The following is a 22368-nucleotide window of genomic DNA, read 5'->3' as shown; positions in this document are numbered from 1 at the left end:
ACGTATGCAACAAGCTGCTCAGGAATTAAACAACGTATAAATAACTGGGATACAGACAGACAAACTGCAGACATAGAAGAATATTTCCAGCCTTCAGTCCTGTCATTCATGCTTAAGAATAGTAGTCATTCATGAGCCCTTCTTTCCATTATCACTTTGTAGTGTTGTTATAGTAAATGCCAAGTGTGAGTGACAGGAAGCCAGGAGAGATTTGTCAAGCATCACATGATATAATCTTGTAGATAAGACATGTGAGATTTCACTTGCCAACAGTGAAGACCAGGATCCAGCCATCCATAGCCAGAGACATACGCATGCACACAAACAAAAGCCACCTCAATTAATTATTTATCCATGACACATGTTTCTGACTCCAACCTGCAGCACTTGCTCCAGAAGGTTGATATAGCCACTGGTGCACTCAGAGCCGTATTGCAGGGCCCTGCTCCTCAGTTCCTCGCTCACCTCTTGGTGGTAGGCTGCTTGCTGGAAGGGTGAGAAAATAATGTTCTATGTTAGATATAAAAACGGATACAAACATTGTTCCCAGTGGAATGTTGAGATTTAACACAGATCATAACATCACAGTGAAAACGAGCTATGTGAGGTCTGGAATAGCCTTCATACAATTGTACTTGTGCAGATGTACCTTGTGCCCATAACAAATCAAACATATAGCTAATAAAACCTCTTATGTCCTGACTAATTTGTTTGTAAAGCCTTGGTTTTCAAACACACAGCCTACAATGCTCTATCCTCCCTCTGTTTCATCTTTCTGCAGCTGCTCTACGGTCACTGAAGGACATGCTGACTTAAAAGTGACTGAGTCACTACCAGCGGGAGCAGCCATAAAGTCGACTAGACTCTAATGTCCTATCTGCTCTCAGCAGGCTGGGCTCACATGTTCCCTTGCAGCCTGGTGCTGTCTGTGTGAGGCCTGTTCTGGCAGGGCGGTGTGGATTAGCACCTTGCAGGTAGTCAGCATATCGTAGATGGCTTTGCGGCTCAGGTTGGCAGTGGCGATCACATCCTCCTGCTGGGCAGAGTTACCTGCGGCCACAGCCTTGGCCGTTGCTATGGTGATGCCCTTTGTCATGCGGATGAACTCCTCGGGCGTGGTGGGCTTGTCTGGGATGTCCTTGGACTGGAACAACTGACATGGTGATGAACCGCAGACAGAGGCAGTTGGACATAGGCATGACAGGGGCTCAGATAGGTTAATATAGATGGGAACATTCTCATAAAGGAACTGATGAAGTGCACACGAATGCCGTGTAGGCTCAGAAAGTATAATCAGTGTAAACAGAAAATCCTGATATGGGTAGCGGTATAATTAGTAGCTAGGTAGACTGTGTTGAATTTGGCTCTGGCTGCAGCTCTTGGTAAAGCCTCCTCTCAGGCTGGGGGTCCTCTGATAAGGATTAACAGTAAATTACAAAAAAACAAGCTCTTGAAATCTCCTTCCTGTCTCACTCTGCCTGTGCCTGCTTAGCAGACCCTGATAAGAACAAGAGCTGTGAGAAACCTGCAGGGGCTGAGAGGGAAGGAGGAGGAAAGGAGCTGGACAGACAATAAAGGAAAAGAAAGAACAAAGAGCTCCCCTGTTTTGTTCAGAATAATAGTCATAGATATCCCTGACCCTCTTTGGGCCAGCTTTGCGGAGAGGCCGTGTCTCATCAGTTGACTCCCAATAGACCATAGAAGAAGTGGTTTGGCCTGTCAGGCACTCTTACTGTCAGCTCCTGCTTGATACACTCAATGGTGGCCTCCAGTGCCCTCGTCCCGCGAGTGGCTTCATCCTCCACTGCCTTCACTGTTTTTAGAAGAGACGTCACGTTGGTCACCATGACCTGTCAAATAAAAGGGAGTAATAATGAGGCTCACAGTCAAACCAGGAGGTGGAGCTCTTTCTCTTCGGCTGCAAAATATTATATTTGTAAAAATAATAAAATTTGCCTCCTCCATCACTGATTCCATTACAGTGAATAATGGTTACATGTGCTGAAGATGCTTATCAAATGAAAATGAAACACTCAGCTGCTGAAGAAGGAGAAGACTGGTGGATTTATTTCAAATTTTAAGGAGGCTGATTTAGTACTGGGAATACAGTTTTATTCAATGACAACTAGAATGGAATAAATACAATTCATGGTGACACATTCTGTTCTGTCTGTGCTGCATTCAGCAAAGTGTATATTATTAGGTTTGGAATTTGAGCACCATGATTGCCAGGAGTTTGAGAGGGTCCCATTTGGAGGTCGCCATATGTTGGAAGAACAAAAACAATTTGTCAACATGACCAGGTCCATGGGTGGCCCTAATTCCATTTAGATGAGAAAACATTAGACACCCCAGGCAGCACTTAGACTTACACGCTGCGGTTGGGATGATAGTTGTGAGTAAAATAAATAAATTAACTAAGGAAGTTTGCAGAAGGTTTTTTAGACTAGAAAATTGAGAGGTTCAGAGTTATCTTAGGCTCTATCACTGATTCAGTTCTTTGATCTTTGTTTCTCTATTGCAGTGACCGAAGCTGCAATAAGGCCAGACCTAAAATCCCTGGTTCTTATTCCTCGGCAAGTTGGCAGCTATGGTAAAGTGGTAATGACAATAAAGAGGAAAACGACAACTCTCGCCTTTTTTGTGTGTGCACAGTATAGTCCAGATTCTCCCAGGCCTGTGGTGGCATCTGGAATATACACAACATCTTTTCACTGATCCAGTCTTCATAAGAAAGACTGTATTTGTAGAGGAGGAACCCCTAATGTGTTGCTTCTCACCTCCACCAAGGAGGTTATGTTTTCACCCATGTCTGTTTATGTATTTCACAGCAGGCTTATATACTGAATTGATTTGCGCCAAACTTGGTGGAGGGATGGGGCATGAAGCAGGGGTGAACCCATATAATTTTGGTGTTGATCTAGTTTAAGAGGTGGACCCAGGAATATTTTTTTTTTTATCACTTTCCTTTACATTGCAGGATAAAAGCATTTTTCAACATTTTCGGCAATTTGGTAGGAAATAATGTATGGATCATGAAATATCATAACATATTTATGGTGTTGACATCATATTTCAGATGTTTCAGATGCAGATAAAACATCTGGATCTGGTGGAATTGGTTTAGTTTTATTGTTTGGCCTTAGTGGAGGTGTGTGCTCTGCTGACAGTTATACTACTTAAAGTTCTCAGTAAGGCAGATTAGCCCTCTCTCTCTCTCTCTCTCTCTCTCTCTCTCACACACACACACACACACACACACACACATATGCATACACAAAATGTATGTACATCTTTGTAATGAGTCTGCTCCCACATACAGATTAGTCAGAAAGGTTGAATAAAATACACACCCTGATAAGAAGAGTCATATCCTTGTAAAACAGCCACAGATTGCGCTGCCAGATACAGCAGTAAAACAAAGAGAGCATTTGTGCATTTCATATCTACATGCTGTATCCTCTCAGTGAGAAAGCATCAGCTGAAAAATAAATTGAAGAATTGGAGATACACAGTTAAACCAGATATGACAGTCGTTTGTTTGAGAGGTCCATCCTTTACCTTGGCAGCACTCTTCAGCTGATACATAGACGGGTCATCAGCTGGCTTCCCTGCGGCACATTTGGTGGCACCGATGAGTTCGGCCAGAGCCTTGGCCACATCACGCACCGCATTTATCAGAACCACCTGAGGAGATAGTGCTGGAATCAATACGGCACAATGGTCAGAGTATAGGTTCATCAGTCGTTCCCTAGGGAGAGGATTTAACACTGCGGCCCTTATCACTCCCACCTAGTCATGATACTTCAGACTTAGTTCAGGGAAGAGATAGAGGCATACACACAGGGAAAAGAGGAGGCACAATGTGTATCGGATGAAACTGCAATTACACAAAGAATATAACACTGGGTGTACAGACAGATAGAAGTCATTCATTGTAAATGACTGATATTAGAGAATAGTATAATGAAAAGAATCATTATAGCAGAGCAAAACTCCATGCTTCTGAATTAAAAAGTAATAACTGAGCTCTATTAAAGATTTAAATCTTTTAGAAAATTAAAACATACACCTGTGACTACATATGACTGAAACATCTGTGTTTCTATTAGACATTCTTTAGTTTAAATGCGCTTTGAATTTTCATCACCTGTGTCTCGGGGTCCTCAGAGCCCATGCTGGTTGCTCCTAGTTTGACCACCTCAGTGAGCTGGGTGATGGTCTTGGCTGAGGACTGGGCGGCCTGCGCCAGTTTCTCCTGGCTGGACGCAGCTCCAGCAACCAGCAGCTTGGTGTCCTCCACCAGCGCCTTGGCTGTCTTCAAGATGCTCTCCCTGAGGGATGGGACACATTGTGTCACAATCTGCTCCACAGTCACACTCAAGTACCAGCAATATGAAAGGAAGCTGTTGCTTTACTGAACAGAATGTGTGTTTAGTACGAACAATTTTCAATTTGCATTCATTATATGAAATGCATCTCAATATTCTGGACTATTGGCAAACTGCTCTTCTCCTGAGTGAGTCATCAAAAGAAAGAAAGGAGCTCCGGTGTTGCAGCGTAAAAAACTAGCAACTGAAATCTTGAAAGCTATTAACCTATGGCCTGTTTTTAACATAACCAAATGCTGCTCTTTTTAGTGACTTGAGGTTTTCATTTAACATCATGTCTTGTTCTGCTTCTCTTGTTTGCAGCAAGGTCATTGCACCTGTGGTCAGCGAACGACTCTTCATTCTCAGGGTTCAGTGTTCCAGCTGAGGCGAACATGATGGTAGTGTCCAGATCAGCGATGATGCCAGAAACAGCACTGGCTGCTGTGATACAGGCCTGAGTGCCCTTGTTCCCCGCTTGCAGTGCTGACAGTACCAAGGACACCTGGAACATGTGAAGCATAGCTTTAGATATGCAGAGAAGTCCTTCAAACATGCTGTTTTCAGAGGTGTAAAAACAGCTATAAATAACCCCAATTTCTGCATGCACTGCAAGTGTTTAATGATTAAACTGTATTTTTTCCTAAAATGTTGGCGGGGCCTTTATAAAGCAGGTGAGTGAGGCTGCAAATGTTTAGAGTGAAAGATCTGGACAGAGCTGGATTAACGCAGGAAGCTGGGACTAAGAGGAGAGAGCAGGGTTAAGCATGCATTAAATCAGAGTCTAGTGCACAATCACATTAAGTCAATGAGACTGACTCTGCAAATCACACAACTCCCTGGAAGACTGACATCTGCTCATCTCTCATAAACAAACGGAAAGTCCTGAGAGGTACATTTCAACAAGGCACAAGATTCAAGTATCAACAAGCGTTACACCACAAATTAGTCAAGTTTGATATGAGCCCCGAATCAAATCACAGGCTCAGAGTAGAGATAAATTCTAATGTGTGAGCAGCATTGGATAGCTGCTGCCAGGGTCACAGCAGGGAGACATTAGCATTATTATTAACTGCACAGTGTGAGGGTGGTCAGGAGGGCATGCTCTCGTGACCTGCATGATTGGTACAATGGCCCCGGTTAGTACCACCTAAAATAGCATGCTCTATCTTTATGATTCTATACTAATTCAAAATTAAGGCTGAAGCCATTGCTTAAAAAATAAAATAAAAAAACAAGGCATACAGATCTGCAATAGTGTAGTAAGGTCATCATCTTAAGTCTTGCAGTTGCAAACACTTATATTTTCTCTATCAGTTTATTTAAATAGGGATATACTGTATATATGGCAGCAGTGCTGAGAAATGCATGAAATATTTTCATATAAATGCTAATGCTGAGTCGATGCTGCCACCAAACTTCAAACAGCAGAGATGGCAAATTATGAAAGCAAAAATAGACTTCCCTTAAAAAGTAACTATTAAAAAAAGCTTCCTTCTGCAAGAGTTAGAGATGCTGTACCAGTTTCTGTCCACATAGCTTACCTTCTCTGTGACTGCGCGGGCGCACTCGATGAGCTCCCTTTTGGAGAAGCTGTCAGTGGGGCTGAGCTGCAGGGCTCCAGCCTTCTGGACCAGGTAGATACAGCCATGGCCCAGCTCTTGCACCCGTGACTTTATCTGGAAACCAACCTGAAAGCATAAGCCGGCACTGACTTACACTTGCATCCATCTTCTAATTTGTGTCACTGTGCTACACAGTCACAATCATATCCTAAACTGGCATGTCTCTTATCCAGTCGGTGGGTGAAAATTTCAAGCACCCTCAGCGAGGGAATGCTGGCACTACACCTTTAATTTCCAGACTGAGATTCATGGGTGGGTGGTACTTCATTATAAGCATCACTATAGGCTTTTAGACTTGTAGAGGCACAATGCCGCTATGGTAACCAGCAGGGTTTCCAGCAGCCTGTACAAGACATTGATAAGAGTTGTGTGCTTATTAGTGCAATGTTTCCACTCATTGTTGTCCTCTGGGCTATGCAGCAAAGCTTTAAGTAAAGAATGTATGGGAGTGAGAGTGACGGAGGCTGGAGGGGGGAACAGTATGTTTCTGTTTGATCTCACACTGTCAGAAGCAGCCTTGAGAAAGGGGTGTCAACAAACTGCTCTGATCAGTTTGTGAGTGAATCTATCCGAGAGCATTTCTGATGTAAAATGCATACCTAAGCTGTTATTTCAGTCTGACATTTCAGGGGAAAAATAATAAAGAGATATACGTCATGATTTGTTAAATCTTTCACACAGTCCAAGTACTGTATGTAATTTTCTCCTACATCCTCTACAGGACAGAGGGCATGGCCTCTCACCTCCTCTGGCTCTGCGGTGGCTGCAGCAAAGCGTCCTTGGTGTGTCAGCTGTCCATAGTCCACTGTCACCTGAGAGGCAAGGCCACCGAGCTCTTCAGGGCAGGTTACTGACTTGGTCATCTGGCGACAGAGAGAACATACATCATCAGCAGGGGCAGATTAATGTTTCTCTAGCTCTACTGACAAATATTGCCAGTGTAGATTGGAAAAGTAACACAGTCAGGCATGGATATCCCAGCGCATTAGTGCACTCACCATCTCCTGTGCAGTGATGGCGATGGCCTTGGAGAACTTTACCATGGTGGTCTGGTAGTCCACAAAGGAGCCCTCAGGTTCAGGGGGTGTTCCTTCATCCAGCTGTGAAGATCAACCCTTTAGTACTTTATCTATTTTAGGCCATTCTATGCTTTTTTTTTTTACCTTAGGTGCTATTAGGTAAGACTTTTTCTTTTTTTTTTTTTTTGGTACCACTTCACAATAAGGCATACTATAAAGGGTTTGGGGGTTTTAATTAATTATTTTATTAATTTTTAAAATGTCTAATAGCTTTGTTAAACCTTTGGTAAGAATATGTAAATTCTGGCATAATTGACATTCTGGATAATAAATTCATAATCATTTCTTCATTCTGTATCATACTATGAATGCTCTTCAGATATTAGTATGAAGATGTTAAAATACTGAATAGAAGGAGCTTTTGGTTTGCTAGGTTGTCAGCACACAATGAAGTGAAGGATTACCTTGGTTGGCTTATTTCTCTTGCTTTGTCTTTTGATGCAGGTTCCATAAAGGAACCATCCCACTGACTTTCTGATCCCCTTAAGACGGCTTTAGACCAAATTACAGCCCAACTATTAAATAAGTCTTTTTATGGATATATCTGTTTTATCATATATATATGTATATGTGTGTATACACATGTATATAGATTGATATAGAACAAGAAACTGCAGTATAGAAATGCCAAAGACATTTAATGTTTGAGGTCATTTATAAACAGTGTCCCCATTGTATAGTTTGTCCATAAGTATCTTGGTCACAATTACTTAATAACCAAATTCAAGATATCTTTACCAGTGTCAGTATTTGCCTCCAAAATCTGGTATCAGTCAGGCTAAACATACGAAGTTTAGTACATTTATGTAACCTTAACCCTGATGTGTTGTTGTGATGTTGCGAATAAATATATACTGAAGTCTAGATATCTCTACCTATTGAGGATTTTTCCACATTACAATAAATGATCAAATCTGCAGTTGCAAATACTCATTACTAAACAGTTGGTCTCCAACCTTAGGGTGATTAATTTAAGAAGCAGCTACAAAGATAAATCGAGCTGTGCTGGCAACACTAAAACTGGACGCACACCATTTGGTATCCCAAGTTCTTTTTATGTACAGATTATCTTGTTAATTGATATATAATTTCTTAACAATTAAAAAGCTATTTGTGAGAACATTTAAATCTTTTTATGTATGCATTCATGTAAAGGGTTTCCACTTTATATATGTTAATGGGGTTTTAATGATGTCCGCCTTCCTATGTTTAAACTGAGGGAAAAATAAAAGTAAAGGATGAAATCTGAGCTAAGTGTATGTCTGAGAATGTGCAGATCATCATCAATTATTAACTGCGCTGTCAACACATTGACATGTCCCCCAGCAGGATGAGTGACAGCCAACATCACCAGTGGGCTATGGATTTAAAACTTGTCATCTCTTGGACTAATGAGAGTCACTGGCAAGAACACAGCAGCTCCACCGTGGAGCCACTCTTGCAGGGAAAACTCATTCTGTCCTCAGACAAATAAGGTAGGGAATACGTGTTAACCTGAAATCCATTTAAGCTATCTGAGCAGACCTCTCACAAGATGGTATCAGACATGTATGCATTTTCTGTAAAAACACACACAAACATATTTGCACTCACCCTGCCCATGGCCTCAGCAATGGACTCCACCATGCCCCCAACCATGCCCCCCTCACTGGCTGCCTCATTCAAAGTCACCATGATGTCATCCACAGCCTCCTTCATCAGCTGGGCTGCTTCAGAGATGGCATCGTGGGTGTGGGACGCCTGGGGACAGAGTCAGCTGATTAACGTCGGTGAAGGAAATTTATCAGCTTGACCATAGCTTTGGAGTGTCCCTACAGCTGGTAACTACTCAGCATCTCACTAGAGGACACTTCACCAGGCTGGATTCTTGCTGTCAAAAGAATTTGTATTTTCTAATAATTCAAACTTGAATATCAAAATTTAAGTTGGGGTGCCCCGGTGGCTCATCTGGTAGAGCACATACCACAACAGTTTAGTTCTAACCACAGCAGCCCAGGTTCTTACTGCGACTGTCAGAATAAACGCAAAAAATGCAGTGTAGTTACTATCATTTTAATATTATTAGTATTAATAAAAATAAGAGAATTGTGGAGGGCAGGGGAAATTTTAATCACACAACACAAATTCCTCACAATGCAATTTTATTATAGTGTCAGTCTAAAAATGGTAACTGAGTTTGAGCGACAACAGAATCAACTCTGAATAGGATCAGAAACTGTGCGTCGAATGGGTTTTAGAAAATGATTGTTAAAATCTTAAAAAACAATTCTAACACTCATAGAGAGCCATAAAGCTAGTGAAAACTCCTGTGGCTTTGTTCTGTATGAGAAGAACAAATGATTTATGGCTGAAAGAGGAACATATAATAGAGAATTACAGAAACTGAGGCAGAAGGGAATTCTTCATGCTCAGCAATAAAGAACGACTTGAATCTCTTTAAAAAAAAAATAAAGCTCCATCTTGGGAAAAAATGACTGCATTACTGTATTGATCTGCTCATTGAAGTTTAGCTAACTACCCCAGATCACCCCTGAAATAGTGTCATAGTCATAGTCAGGCATGATTGGGTAACATAGTACCTTTGGATTTCCCCCGCCTTCCTTGGCAGCATAGAGCATCTGCAGAGCAGACTCAGACAGGGTCTTGGTCTGGTCCAGGATGGTCATCTGCTGCTGGTGGTCCTGGAGCTTCGAGGCCAGGCCAACTGATGCCACAATGAGTGGATCGAAGTAACTGGCCAGCTGGGTCACCTGGGAGAATAAGTTTAAGTGACCTGTCTGAGGAAGGATTGGCTCACAAGACAGAAAACAGAAAGAATGGATTTTTCTTTCTAAATCCAGATGGGATGAAGGGATATATGATCACACCAGCACCTTGTGTCCTAGTTGGGCAGCTTCGCCTCGGGCTGCGGTGGAGACAGGATCAATCAGATGCCCAATCTCCTGCACAGAGGATGTCAGCTGCTCCTGGAGCGCCTGGTGAGTTACAAAGGCAGAGAATTACGGCATAAGTCGCAACAGAAAGACTACAGATCCCATTAAGTTCTCTCTCTCAGACAAGATAGAGCTGATGGGGTACTTGAACTCACTTCCATGGAGATATCATCTCTGCAGGGCAGAGTCTGCCCAACAGCGGCTAGGGAAGCTTGCTCAATGTCCCGGATACACTTATTGATGTTATCAATGGAATAATCACACTCCCTCTGTCCTGGTGCCTTGTCCCTATGACCAGAGATATTGAACAATTAAAATACATATGTATATTTTTTGTGCAAATGAAAATACTGTATAAACATAGATAAGACAAGATCATGGCACAACATTAAGCAAATTTGACATTTAACATTTTTTATTTCTTTTAGATGAGAAAGTTAATACCAATTTCAAATCTTTACAGTAAATATAAAGCTATAGAGCAAATGGTTATCTTAGCTTAGCATGACTGGAGACAGGGGAAAACAGCTAGTCTGGCTCTGCCCAAAGGTAAAAGCACCTCTAAAGCTCGCTTATAAAACCTTATATAACCTTATATCTAGTTTGTATACAATATACAGAAACAGACATGTAAAAATAAAAATGAAAGGTTGTGGTGTTAGAGGAGGAGTTTGTGCAGGACTTGGCCGGGTGCAGTGACTTCCTGGAGTCTTGCTATCAGCATGAGGTTGCCTGGCAACCAGCGGACACCCCCAGTCTTTATGCTAAGCTTAGCTAATGCAGGCTACTCTGAGCTGTATTGTAGCTGCTGTGAGAACAGTATAGTTTATGCATGCGATTTGAGGGTGATGATGAAGACAGAAGTGTTTCAAATCCACCGTAGCAAGTCTCATCATCTCATCACTGTTCTGTAGTTTTCATTAATCTACCTCAAGGCAGCGGGAATTGTCAGCAGCTATAAACTAATTTGGTAATTTGTTGCTTAGCTGAATAGAATAAGCCCACCAGCAACATTTTTTCATCCAACTGTGAGCAAACCTTTACAAACTATGATTAAGGATAATCCTGCAGAGACAGAAAAAGGGTAGGATTAATACCAACCTAATGGAGGTGATGAGGCTCTTGATGGAGTCAGAAACTGTCCTGGAGTGGCCAGCTAGTATGGACCAGGTGGGAGGATCTTTGGGGTTGAGGACCAGTGAGCGGGCCGTTTCTAAAAGGTAAGTGGAGCTATCTAGCATAGAGCGGGCGGAATGCACAATAGGCTCCTGTGCCGCCGAGCCCTGTGGAAATGAAAAGATTAGTGCAGGTGAAACAACAGCCCGGGTAACAGCTCAACAACAAAGCGGTGGCCACATTGGTATGACAGAGTTGTTAATATTCCTTGACTACCTTGGGGAGATCAAAGGTGTGATCAAAGGGAGGGATGAGATTAGAAAGGCAGCTTTACACAGATGCAGGAAGAAACACCTTCAGTCTTTATGATCCGAGCCAAAGCCTCCCTCGACAATTAGATTAACAAGCTGAAGATTAGAGCAGCTGTGCTGAGAGAGAGTGCCGTTAAACACTGCCCTCCAACAGATTACAGCCATAAAGCTTTTAGAGGACTGTGCGAGAACTGTTCCGCTCAGATTGAAAAATAAAAATCCATCTTTCTCTTTGAGTCTTTCATGACATCAAAAGAAAAGGGAAAATTGGACCTCAATCCAATTCCCCACATGTTTGCTGTACAAACCTTGTCGTGTTGGCTCATATAAGAGTGCCTGTTTCAGGGGGGTTGAGTGCACAAGTCACAAACATAGTCATTAAATCTTTCTGAAGAGTAGCTTCAAGATCCTCTGTGGGATGAGTGGAAGAAATTTACAAATGGGATGTTTCTGAGAACAGAGGACATCGTAAAAAATTGCCATTCATTTTCAGTCAGTTCAGTCATTATCAACTGTGGAAAAAAAAGACAGAGAGCATTTTAAATGGGGCATCACAAACAGTCATCAGAATGGATGAATACCTCATTGCTGATCTGAGCTGGGATGCTCGCAAATTCAGGGTTGCTGGCAAAGGTCGAGAGGTTTTCCACAGCCTCAAGGAGAGGAGTTGTAGCAACACGGCACCTATTTCTGTTCTCCTCAGAAAAATCCCCATCTAAGGCCTGAAACAAGACAACGCCATTTGAGTATGTGTCAATTTTTGCTGTATTTTTGTAAGTGGCTGGATTATACAAACATCGACAGCTTCTCACTGGACGAAAAAAATGCTGTAACAAATTTACACTCAACGTTTTGATCAGTTGGGGAGTTGACCTTGATGGTTTTGACGAGGTTGGCTGTGGTGTTGGCCACCTCTTTGGCTGACTGGACAAACTGTCTCCTAGCCACAGGGTTGGAGGTTTTAGAGGAAGCCAGGCGGCAGGCGTTACAAAGAGCTGAGGTGTGTTTGGCTACAATTGTTGCTGCAGACAAGACCTGACAAACAGATAAACAACGTTAAAACAAGAAACAGAGCTGTATAAAATGAGGCCTTCTGGTGAGTTTTGCAGGGTAAATTATTTACAACATTCAGGTCGATTTTAACATTTTCAAACTTAGTGAGCCATTTAATTTAAGTTACAAGAGATCTATATACCCTTGTGTACACCAGGGCAGGGTTGCGTAATATTTTGCAGCCTTGGATTGGACTTTCTCACCTGTGAGGGGCTACTGGCCGGGTCCACTAAATTCTGACAAGCCATCTGTATAGCCTGATGGGCCCTTGCAAACTGGATGGGATCCACCAGCCCCTCGTGGCCTGACTGACTATTGGGATCAGACACACCTACAAGATAAGATGCCTACAGGGCAGAAAACAGAAAGACAGTTGTACTAATGCATCAGTTTGCCACTAGACAGTTCTTTTATTGTCCTCTAAGACCACATTTTGTTGTCACAGATAAGCTCACACTCAAACATGAGGTCCACACTCTCTGACATTCATACTTAAGCGCATGAATACGTGAATAGGAACATACATAGATTCATATTGTATACATGGTGCATAATAGGGGAGCTTTCTGAGAGGAGATAAGCAGTGGGAACAAAGGATTTGTTGGAAAAGTGTGTCCTTTTCCACAGAAGGAAACTGAATCTTGCATGGAGGTTGTTGTTTTACAGCTGCAGGGGTGGGAGTCTGTAAAACCTCCAATGAAACCTGCCTCACTCTGCCTTGCTGTCAAGGTTTCCAATAGAAAATAAGGTATAAGGGTATAGAGTATAAATACCATTTATGAATGGTTTCCAACTTGGAAATGTTTGAATTTCTTATCATGTATTGATGTATTGGCATAAAAAAAAAAAAACTTTGTTTTCCTCACTGAAATGTGACACGATTAATATTAGACAGATCTGGGTTGCAAATAGGAAAGGAAGTTGATTCTCACCTGTCCTGCAGCTTCTGTCAGCCCACACAGAGCTTTGGACGCCACACCCACGCTCTCCCCAAAGGCTACCACATCACCTGTCTTACAGTGCTGAGAAATGCCTGCCATTGACTCTCCTAGGACCTGAGGCATTTGGAAAAGGAGAAACGTGTAAAAAATTAGAGCTTCAGCTGACCATTGCATAAAATATCTATCTATACATCTATATGTAAGTTTTCTCTGCTGTCAAACGTGTGTTTTCTTCCTGGGAGCGGGTAGTGGTGGTGATGGTTCGTTGCCAAGAGCTTCAGCCATTGTTGTGTTGTGTATAAGATAAGAGGTTAGAATACGTCCCCTGATGTTTGCTGCTCCTTCATCCTCTAATGCTAAACTGAGGGCAATCAGGGCTAGCTGCTTAGCATGCTAACTTCAGTAGAAGGAAAGATGTGATAAAAATAGAAACTAAACAAGAATCAACATTGCCGTTGCTTTCCACTGCTGGAGGCAGTAAAGGAAGAAATTTGATGCTGAATTCACAACATTTCTTCTAGACTGGTGAGTTAACAGCTATTAACGCTGGCTATGTGGTGATGGCAAAAACTTGCATACAGCACTTTTAATATATACAGTATGTGCAATTATTTAAAAAGCCTGTACCTTTGAGTTTTCCATGACGCTCTCAATGCAGTCAAAGTAGGAGAGTTCATTGACAGGCTCGTTGGGATTATCTAGGAGCCCTCTCACAGCCTGTATACAGAAAGAGATGGTAATAACCACAACAGAGCACATTACTGAAAAATTCTGCTATGATACACTTTCATCAGCTATTTAAATTAGATTTATAAAAAAAAAACACTATAAATGTAAATCAAGCTGATTGTAATATGCTGCCATGATAAATCATGATAATCAAGGCTTTTAAATACACAGCATCATTGTTATCTTCATTTACTTGAGTATAAGTGAATGTAAGCTTCAGTATGCAAAATGCTCTTGTTCAACCAGGGTCACTAATGCAGTAACTGCAGTTCTCGATTTAATGTCCATCTACAATGAATGTCTCCATGGATGTAATCAAATGCAAAATAGATGGAAGGCAAGGGTGAAAAAATGCACTTAGACTTGCTGATGAACAACAAACAGCACAGGCATGCACAGGCAACATAAAAACAGGCCTGAAGAGAAGGAGGTCTGTGTGTGTGTGGTACAGTGTATATGAGGACGGCTACCTCCAACTCCCTCAAGGCGTTGTCACACTCCTTTTGTCCTGCTGCTTGCTGAGTACAGAGCGTGATCAGCTGGTTAATACTCTCTGTCACCGCCCTGAAACACACAGGCAGCCACACAGGCTTTTTAGCTCTCACATGTGTCCTCTGCATGCATGCACAGCCTGACTGCACTCACACTCACTCACACATGCTTTTAGCTCCCCTATTCAAGCATGGCACTGCCGGCCTCTCACTGAGATAGGCTAACACAGAACACAGGAGTGCCGAGATTGTCTTGAGTTTGCGTTCAGCCTTGCTGAGCACAGACAGGCTCTATCCAAGGCTTCCATCTTCCTAATTAGACAGAGAGAAGTCAGTCAGGCCCAAAGCCCTGCGGGACCAGCTGCTTGGCTTCTCTCCACCAGGGGGAGGATACGTACTCCCTCCAGCAACGCTGAACAGACAAAGCTTTAGGAGTGGCATACAGATGCAACAGGGAGACGTTTTGAGACATTTAAGTATAGAATCTTAATTTTTCACAACTTTGCACAGGCTTGAATCTGGACCAGGATTCATATTTAGGACAAATGGTTCAGTTAACCAACAAATATTGTAGGAGCTTAATTGGAAAAAATGAAGAGAGTATCAAATACATATCAGGTGCTATTCACATCTCATCCCACCTTGCTGCCACAGCTAGAAGATTCTTAGCATTGGCTGCACCTGGATCCACAGAGAGAGATTTGGCAGCCAGCAGCAGCTTACTGGACGCCATGGAGATGTTCTTCAGATTACCAATGACTTGGATCTGGTCCTCCTTACTCTGTGGGGGAAGAAAAAAGAAAAATACAAGTGATTTTTAGATGGATTTAGAGCTGTATTAAATATAGTCAAAATATACAGTATTTATTGTATCAGCAACATCTGTTGAGAGGAAAAATATTGCAAAGAATGTTCTTAATGTGTCCCTACAACCTATATCCTCCCTCAGCAGGCGTCTTTGAGCCTGATTAAAGCTCGGGTGTCATGCTACATCAACTCCAATCCCAGACGATCTTTCCAAATTAATGAGCAAAATTTCTTGAACAAGAACATCACAAGATCTCATTACTTCTGACTATGTAAGTGCTCTTGGGGACAATCATGTGCCTAAGTGAATTAGATGAAAAGGTCTAATTAACAAATGACTTAAATAGCTAAGGTACTAAAGTGCCACAAAAGTATCAGCTTGATCACTCAGTATTTCTAGCTTTCATGTCCATCAAAGGTTTGGATACTTTGCTCCATGTGTAAAATACTGGTGGCAGCAGATTATCACTGAACTGCTACAGTGGAGTGTGGGGTTGTATGATCATGAAACCTACCTGGGTGTGTCCTGCCATCTCAATGCCAGCATCCAGGAACTCATCAAAGTCTTGGCTGAACTTCCCTGAGGCTGCAGCCAGCTGGCCGCTTGTTCCACGAGAGGAGTGGACGACCTCGCCTGCAGAGTGGTTGAGTTCAGCTGCCGTGTGGTTCAGATCAGTCTGGGCCTCCTGGAATGTCTTACTGCAGGGAGGGAGCTTCAAAGACAAGACAAGCATTAGCTGTGCCGTAGAATATCAAAAGTCAAGTCAAATGTTCAGTTATCTGAAGTGATATCTGAATGTACTTTCACGGTAGAAATGTTTGTGTCAATACACGGACACAAGATGTCAACAAATCCCTAAATAAAAGCTTGAGCAAGACTTACAATGTCCACCAACAGCTTCTTGCTGGCCTCTCCAATGCTCCTGAGGGCCATGTCAACATCCTTCTGGCCTGGCAGGCAATTCACACAATTATTCAGGGAGTGTGACACTGCTTTGGCCACCTGAAACACAGCACAATGCTCTGTCAATGATTTGCCATTAGTCATTCTAACAATGTGCTACACAATATCAAGTTCCAGAGCAAAGCTATAAGGGGAAATACACCTCAAATGCAAATCGGGCTCACAGCAGTGCACAGTAATCCATGTCACTAATTTATGCTGCTGCCAAAGATATATGCCAAACAATATGTTTATCCACTGAAGAGCAGCAGGAGAATGAGCAGTTTTACTCTGGCACTCCTGAGAGAAGAATACCAGGTGAGAGCAGAGAGAAAATAGCAACGCTTAGAGGGGATGATTGCTATGGAAAGAAGAAACATTTACAAATCAGTGGAGGAGAGAGACGGAACAATGTGATCGCTTCACGAATACCACTCTCTCTGGGGTATATATTACTGGGAGCTATGCTACCTGTGCCAGTCTCTGCTGACTCTCAGCATCTCCAGGATGCACCAGGGCCTGATGGGCTTCATGGATCAGCATGGCCGAGCCCTCCATGACACACTGGGCTGAGTCAAGCATTGCGGCTGCAGCCTGTGGCTCCTTGGTGCTGGCTGCCACGCCTCTGGCTGCTTGGGCCAATGTCCTCAAAGCCTGTGCTGTCTCTCTGGCAGCCACACCTGCACACAACCAGCCAGACATTGAAATGACAATGAATAATTTCAATCATAGGGACAAATACTGAGAGAAAATCATGCAGCAAACCAAAATATATCTGTATAATAATAGTATCAGTAAATGCAAGAAACTGAAGATACAGCCTGACTGTTGCATGTGTGCTACAGACAATCTACTATAGTGTCTATGACTATGACACAGGTGTAATATTCTATGGATATAGAGGAAACATATAGTTCACCTTCTTCTGTGCTGTACATTTTAATCTATTGAGAGTAAGTAACCATATTTCTGCAGAAATTGAAACTGACATTTTACTTAACGCACTCATTTCAACCTAATTACTTTTGCTTTGCAGCAGTCTGTTGAAGCAATACAAATCAAGAGGTATGTGTATATCCTGTCGTTACTCTAATTGTAATTGCATTGTGAAAATCAGCTAGCAGGGCCTAGCAATACACACATGCTGAGCACAAACACAGAAATGCCCTCATTGTTTAAATAAATGAGTTAATATAATAAAGATGGCCTCACACGGGAGGTGCCCTTAACTTATTACACATGGAGCCGAGAAAAGAAGCAGCAAATTGCATCAAATTGCATTAACTAGCCAAGTGGAGCCGTTTGCTGATGGAATGTTAAATCTAGTGAAAATAAATTAATGAGTAGCGAGCAGCACCCTGAGCCACAGCATGAAGTGCAGCATGGGAGGATTCATTGTTAGAAATGTTATTCTCTATCTGTCTTCATCTCTGCTCCCCTGAGATCTTCAATTGAGCCAGAATTGATGGAAAAACAGCCAAGGCATGTCAGATTCAAAAGGTCTCAGTTTAGGCCAACAGTAATAGCACAAATAAAGGAGTCGTAATTTTACCTGCTCTGTCCTCATACTCCCACTTGGCACAGGAGATACTTTTTGAATAAACATTACAGTCAGCAATTTATATATATATACTTATTATATCCTCGTGGCAATGTAACCAATTTAGAGGGAAATTAAATATTTAACTAAATAGCTACTTGTGATGTGTAGATAAACCTCTCCTACCTGTATAATGTTCATTGCCTTGTGCAGCACATGTTAGCAGCTGGGCCATGGATGAGCCCACAGCCTTCGATGTGCTTCCCAAATCCTGAGCACACTTCTCCAGCTGTGTGAGCAAAAGAACACACAAATACAATTTGATTCATAGTTATGAACTCCTCATCATGTTAGTACTTCACAGTGGATGTTGCTATGTACTGACTGTTTCCCCAGGAAGAGGTTTGAGTTGGCCTTCAATGACAGACATCTTGGCATCCTGAAGCTCACTCTTGAGGGTCTGTACTGTTTTGAGGGCTGAGTCAATCTCCAGAGGACCACATGCTTCATGGGCCTTGAAACAACACACACAGATAAGTGTTCATCACATGCATGCATCCATCCATTATACAGAGCAGACAGGAAGCAAACTCATGTACAGCGCCTGGTATCTCTAAATGAAATCAAGGATGAGGGCTCACCTAAGTGCAGCCTTAGATCCAACAACACTTCACAAGAGACCAACAAATTTCCTGCATCAGTGAGATGACTCCTGCAATGTCTATCAGTGTTGTTTACAGTTACCTTCTGGGTGGCAGTCCTGAGCTCTGCCAGGCAGGTAGCCAGGTTCTTGGCACATTGGCCCAGTTGCATAGCGGCAGCCTGGTCAGCCACTGTTGGAACTGCTGCCTTTGCAGACGTCACCATTTTACTTCCAGGCTGAGGGATGGTGACAGAAAAAAAACAAACTAACGTCCTTGAAAAGAGCAGTTGTTTGTGTGTGTATCTGATAAGAGAGTTTGATAGTTGCTGGTTGTGTTATGGTGTAGGGACTGACTTGTAAAAAGCTCTGACTGGCCATGATGAGGGCGAGCTGGGCACCCAGCTCCTCAGGCTGGGCCTGGCTGCTCCTCATGCCCTGCACCAACTGGGGTATGGTATCTGCTACTGCCTGCATTTAAACATACTTATAATGTATGCTTCATATCCACATCATCATGTTGCCCAAGTTTACCAAAGCATATATATTTTATACCAATATGTATTGTAAGATTTGAGTTTTCTAGCACATTATTTGACATAGTTTTTTAAAAAAAGAAGTAAAGAGAGTAAATGAGAAAGAGTACATGATCATACCTTGCAGCTGTGTACTAGCTGTTGGTGTGAGACAGTGTTTTTGTTGGAAGCAGCAGCATTTTGGGCCGCTGCGATGGTCTGAGTAGCAGCAGCAGCAGCCTGCTTTGCAGCTATCTGTTCAGAAGATACAAATACAAATCACTTAGGCTACAGTAAGAGAGTGGCTCCTGGCTAACATTCACTTTGGCTCTGTGCAGTGTTATGCTTATCGGACAGAGTTGTTCTAATCAAACAAAGAGGGGTCACCAACCATCATGTTTTGTAAGAAGAGGAAATGGGTGGGATTCCACCGCTCAATCTTTATTTCATGAGAAGATCAGCATTGCTTCCCCTTTCCTATGCTCCCAAAACTAAAGCACTAAGAATATACTGCTTAGCTCACATTAATTCATAGGCACAACAGCAGCTTTGAAGTTGTGACAAGATTGAAAACAGAAGGGAAGATATTCCTTGTTGAGTGGATGAGGAGGCGAGGATGAAAAGGAAACATGCAATAGATGATATCATTATACTGATAAAAAAAAAGAAACAGGACTTTAGAACTGACACAATAGGTATGGAGTGGCATTTTCTATCTGTGGTATAGTGTGCTCTCTGTATTTTTAATGTTCTATACAGAATATTGTACTTGCTTCTAAATAATGACAGCGTGTCAGGAGACAACAGGTAAGATGAATGGGGTCTCAAGGGGCCTAAATGTGTCTGTGATAATTGCTACATGCACACTTGCAGATTCATGACACTTTGGTCTTCACAGACCCACACACTTCCTTGATGGAGGCGACCATTAGCACCATTACTGTGACCATCTGATGCAAGGAGGCGGACTGAGATATATGTCTGATAGCAGGCTGATCCCAGCCCTGGGTAATGCACAGTTTATGTGCCTGGGAAATTGGACATTGGGCACTCTGGAGCAGAGAGGGGCTGGTCATTAGGGGCAAACTGATACCAAGGGCTGCACACAGATCTTTAAACGCGGATGGTTCATTCACAGCACTAATGGGATTTATAGCTCACTCCTACAGGAAAGAGAAATAACACAGACAAATACTAAATGGGCCAGATTTGTACAAATGACTGCTGGAGCATTTTATTATTTGAATTCTGGGATGTGTTTCCTTCTTCCTAATGTCTAAATTCTCCATTTATTTCTATTACATTTTACGTCACTATGTTTACACTACATGACAAAATATAGGGGACAGATGCTTGCATGACGTCTTTGCTGGGAGGGGGGCTCAAGTAGGAGGATTGTGTTTAGATCAAGGTCAGACAACACATGAGAACAGTTGACCCCTATCACTCACCTCCAGCCTGTTGACCAGTTTTTTCTTTATTGCATTCTGAGCTGCAGCATTAGTGGCAACACGGAGCCCCTCAGCTGCCTCTCTAAGCCTCTGCTGCTGGTCCTCATTCTCTGGGTAGGCAGCCGCCCCCTGAGGGCACACGAACACACAGGAACACACACATCCACGCACACATGCAGATGCGCACACACAGATACAGATGATGATGACACATGCATACAGTATATAACAACAGCTATCAGACCACAGAAATGAAAGTTTAACAACTCCGGTTATATACATTGTAAAATAGACGCAAAGAGGCATTTAGCTCTGTCTGCTTTCTGACAGTTTCCAAGGAAACCGTCAGTGCCAGATTCCCACTTCCTCTTTCATAATGGCAGTGATGTGGTGATTAATGTGTCACAGATCAAAAACATCTAACGAGCCATAAGCAGCGATTCACTTGCTTGGTTATTTCACACTGATAATCTCCTCCTCAACAGTGCCAGGGGCTTATTAAGAGCCACTGACGCTGCACCCTTTCATTTTGGACGTGTAATGATGCTGGTAGTTAGTGCTCACAGTAATGCCAAAATGTGGATTTTATCAAATGAAAGCTATTCAGTTCGATTAATCTTTCAACACTGCATTCAATGTGACATTAGACATGCAACACAACAGCGCTGATAGAAAAAAATAGGGAAAAAATGCACAATATCAACAGTTGTGAATCAAACTAATTGTTTGCAATGTGGTCAAGTTAATGAGAAAAGTGTCGTCTGTATGAAACCACAGTTTTAGTAGATCATATAGCTGCATGCTTTAACAAGTAATCAGTCATATTTATTGCATTACATTGAGACAGTAAACCTGTTACACTCTCACCTTGGCAGCCTCCACCATCCGAGCTGTGGCATCAGCCAGGAGTTTGGCTGCAGCTAGAAGTTTCTTGGAGTTGTCAACATCCACTTCTGCCTCCGCATCAGATCTCATGGCAGTGACCAAGTCAGACGTGGCTTGGGCTAACACCCTGGCCTGACGCACCATTTCACCTGTTCACACACACAAATATACAGTACGTGAACACATACAAGCAGATGCCACACACAGACACCAAGATTATCAACTAAAACTGCAGCACAAAGACAAGCCAATTCACTTTGTGATGCATAGCTGATTTTTGGCGAGGCTGATTTGTTTTTGTTTTTCAGTGAGGACTGTCTGTTGCGAACTGACTGTTGTGCAGATTGTTGTAGATTTGTATCCATTTTGACAGGCAGAACTTTGAAAGTTGTCGCCCTCCATTTAACCATCAGAATCAAAAGCATTCTTAAACACACTGACACCAACAGCAGCACAAACTGTCAAATTTGTTTCAGGTCAGTGATGGATTAGTGTGTCTGCACACTAAATGTATTCTTATGTTTCAACTGCTAATAGCGCCTCATTTTACTGACATACGTGCACCAAATTAGTGTGAAATTAATAGAATCCTTATCAGATAGGTGATTTTATATTGCAATACCAGTATATGTTTACTGTGAAATATTACATTCTTTGTTTATTACACACAGTTGAGACTGTGGAAATAAAATGACCAATGGGAATGTGTATTTATCTAATCCAGTGATTTAAATGGCTAAAAAAAAAAAAAATCAAGACATATCATTTAATTGAAACAAGTGTACATGCAGTATTGAGTTAAAAGAGTCTTTGGATTAGGCCATTGTGGATAATGTTGCAAATCAGCAACCAGAGGTATTACAGGGATAATTACTTCAGTAGAAATAACAGTATGACAATGGTGTATCAGTAAGACATTTCTGCAAGTGTCCTAGTCTT

General features: G+C 42.3%; 1 protein-coding gene across 2 annotated transcripts in view; it reads right to left on the bottom strand.

The window, feature by feature from the left end:
- The window catches only part of tln2b (talin 2b), a 78882-nt gene that overhangs the window by 8864 nt on the left and 47650 nt on the right, over positions 1 to 22368 (bottom strand). Inside the window, exons 20-50 of one of the 2 annotated variants that reach the window (XM_071499001.1) lie at positions 21412 to 21578; positions 20545 to 20673; positions 19235 to 19348; positions 18936 to 19049; positions 18683 to 18817; positions 18324 to 18452; positions 18125 to 18227; positions 16870 to 17078; positions 16339 to 16458; positions 15971 to 16168; positions 15290 to 15429; positions 14628 to 14721; positions 14056 to 14145; positions 13420 to 13542; positions 12691 to 12834; positions 12308 to 12469; positions 12016 to 12156; positions 11109 to 11290; positions 10163 to 10295; positions 9948 to 10049; positions 9654 to 9824; positions 8668 to 8814; positions 6994 to 7095; positions 6739 to 6858; positions 5915 to 6061; positions 4709 to 4875; positions 4151 to 4334; positions 3562 to 3687; positions 1734 to 1850; positions 968 to 1153; positions 379 to 486 (exon numbers count right to left, since the gene is read on the bottom strand). In XM_071499001.1, coding sequence (XP_071355102.1) covers positions 379 to 486; positions 968 to 1153; positions 1734 to 1850; positions 3562 to 3687; positions 4151 to 4334; positions 4709 to 4875; positions 5915 to 6061; positions 6739 to 6858; positions 6994 to 7095; positions 8668 to 8814; positions 9654 to 9824; positions 9948 to 10049; positions 10163 to 10295; positions 11109 to 11290; positions 12016 to 12156; positions 12308 to 12469; positions 12691 to 12834; positions 13420 to 13542; positions 14056 to 14145; positions 14628 to 14721; positions 15290 to 15429; positions 15971 to 16168; positions 16339 to 16458; positions 16870 to 17078; positions 18125 to 18227; positions 18324 to 18452; positions 18683 to 18817; positions 18936 to 19049; positions 19235 to 19348; positions 20545 to 20673; positions 21412 to 21578 — 4304 coding nt within the window. Of the gene's footprint in view, positions 1 to 378; positions 487 to 967; positions 1154 to 1733; positions 1851 to 3561; positions 3688 to 4150; positions 4335 to 4708; positions 4876 to 5914; positions 6062 to 6738; positions 6859 to 6993; positions 7096 to 8667; positions 8815 to 9653; positions 9825 to 9947; positions 10050 to 10162; positions 10296 to 11108; positions 11291 to 12015; positions 12157 to 12283; positions 12470 to 12690; positions 12835 to 13419; positions 13543 to 14055; positions 14146 to 14627; positions 14722 to 15289; positions 15430 to 15970; positions 16169 to 16338; positions 16459 to 16869; positions 17079 to 18124; positions 18228 to 18323; positions 18453 to 18682; positions 18818 to 18935; positions 19050 to 19234; positions 19349 to 20544; positions 20674 to 21411; positions 21579 to 22368 lie in introns of both variants that reach the window. The other variant, XM_071498991.1, reaches the window with a different exon arrangement.

Source organism: Trachinotus anak, unplaced genomic scaffold, assembly GCF_046630095.1.
Source record: "Trachinotus anak isolate AG129_WGS33_773 ecotype Australia unplaced genomic scaffold, CSIRO_AGI_Tana_v1 ptg000002l, whole genome shotgun sequence".
In the NCBI taxonomy this organism is placed as follows: domain Eukaryota; kingdom Metazoa; phylum Chordata; class Actinopteri; order Carangiformes; family Carangidae; genus Trachinotus; species Trachinotus anak.
This window is presented reverse-complemented; position numbering and strand designations above follow the sequence as displayed.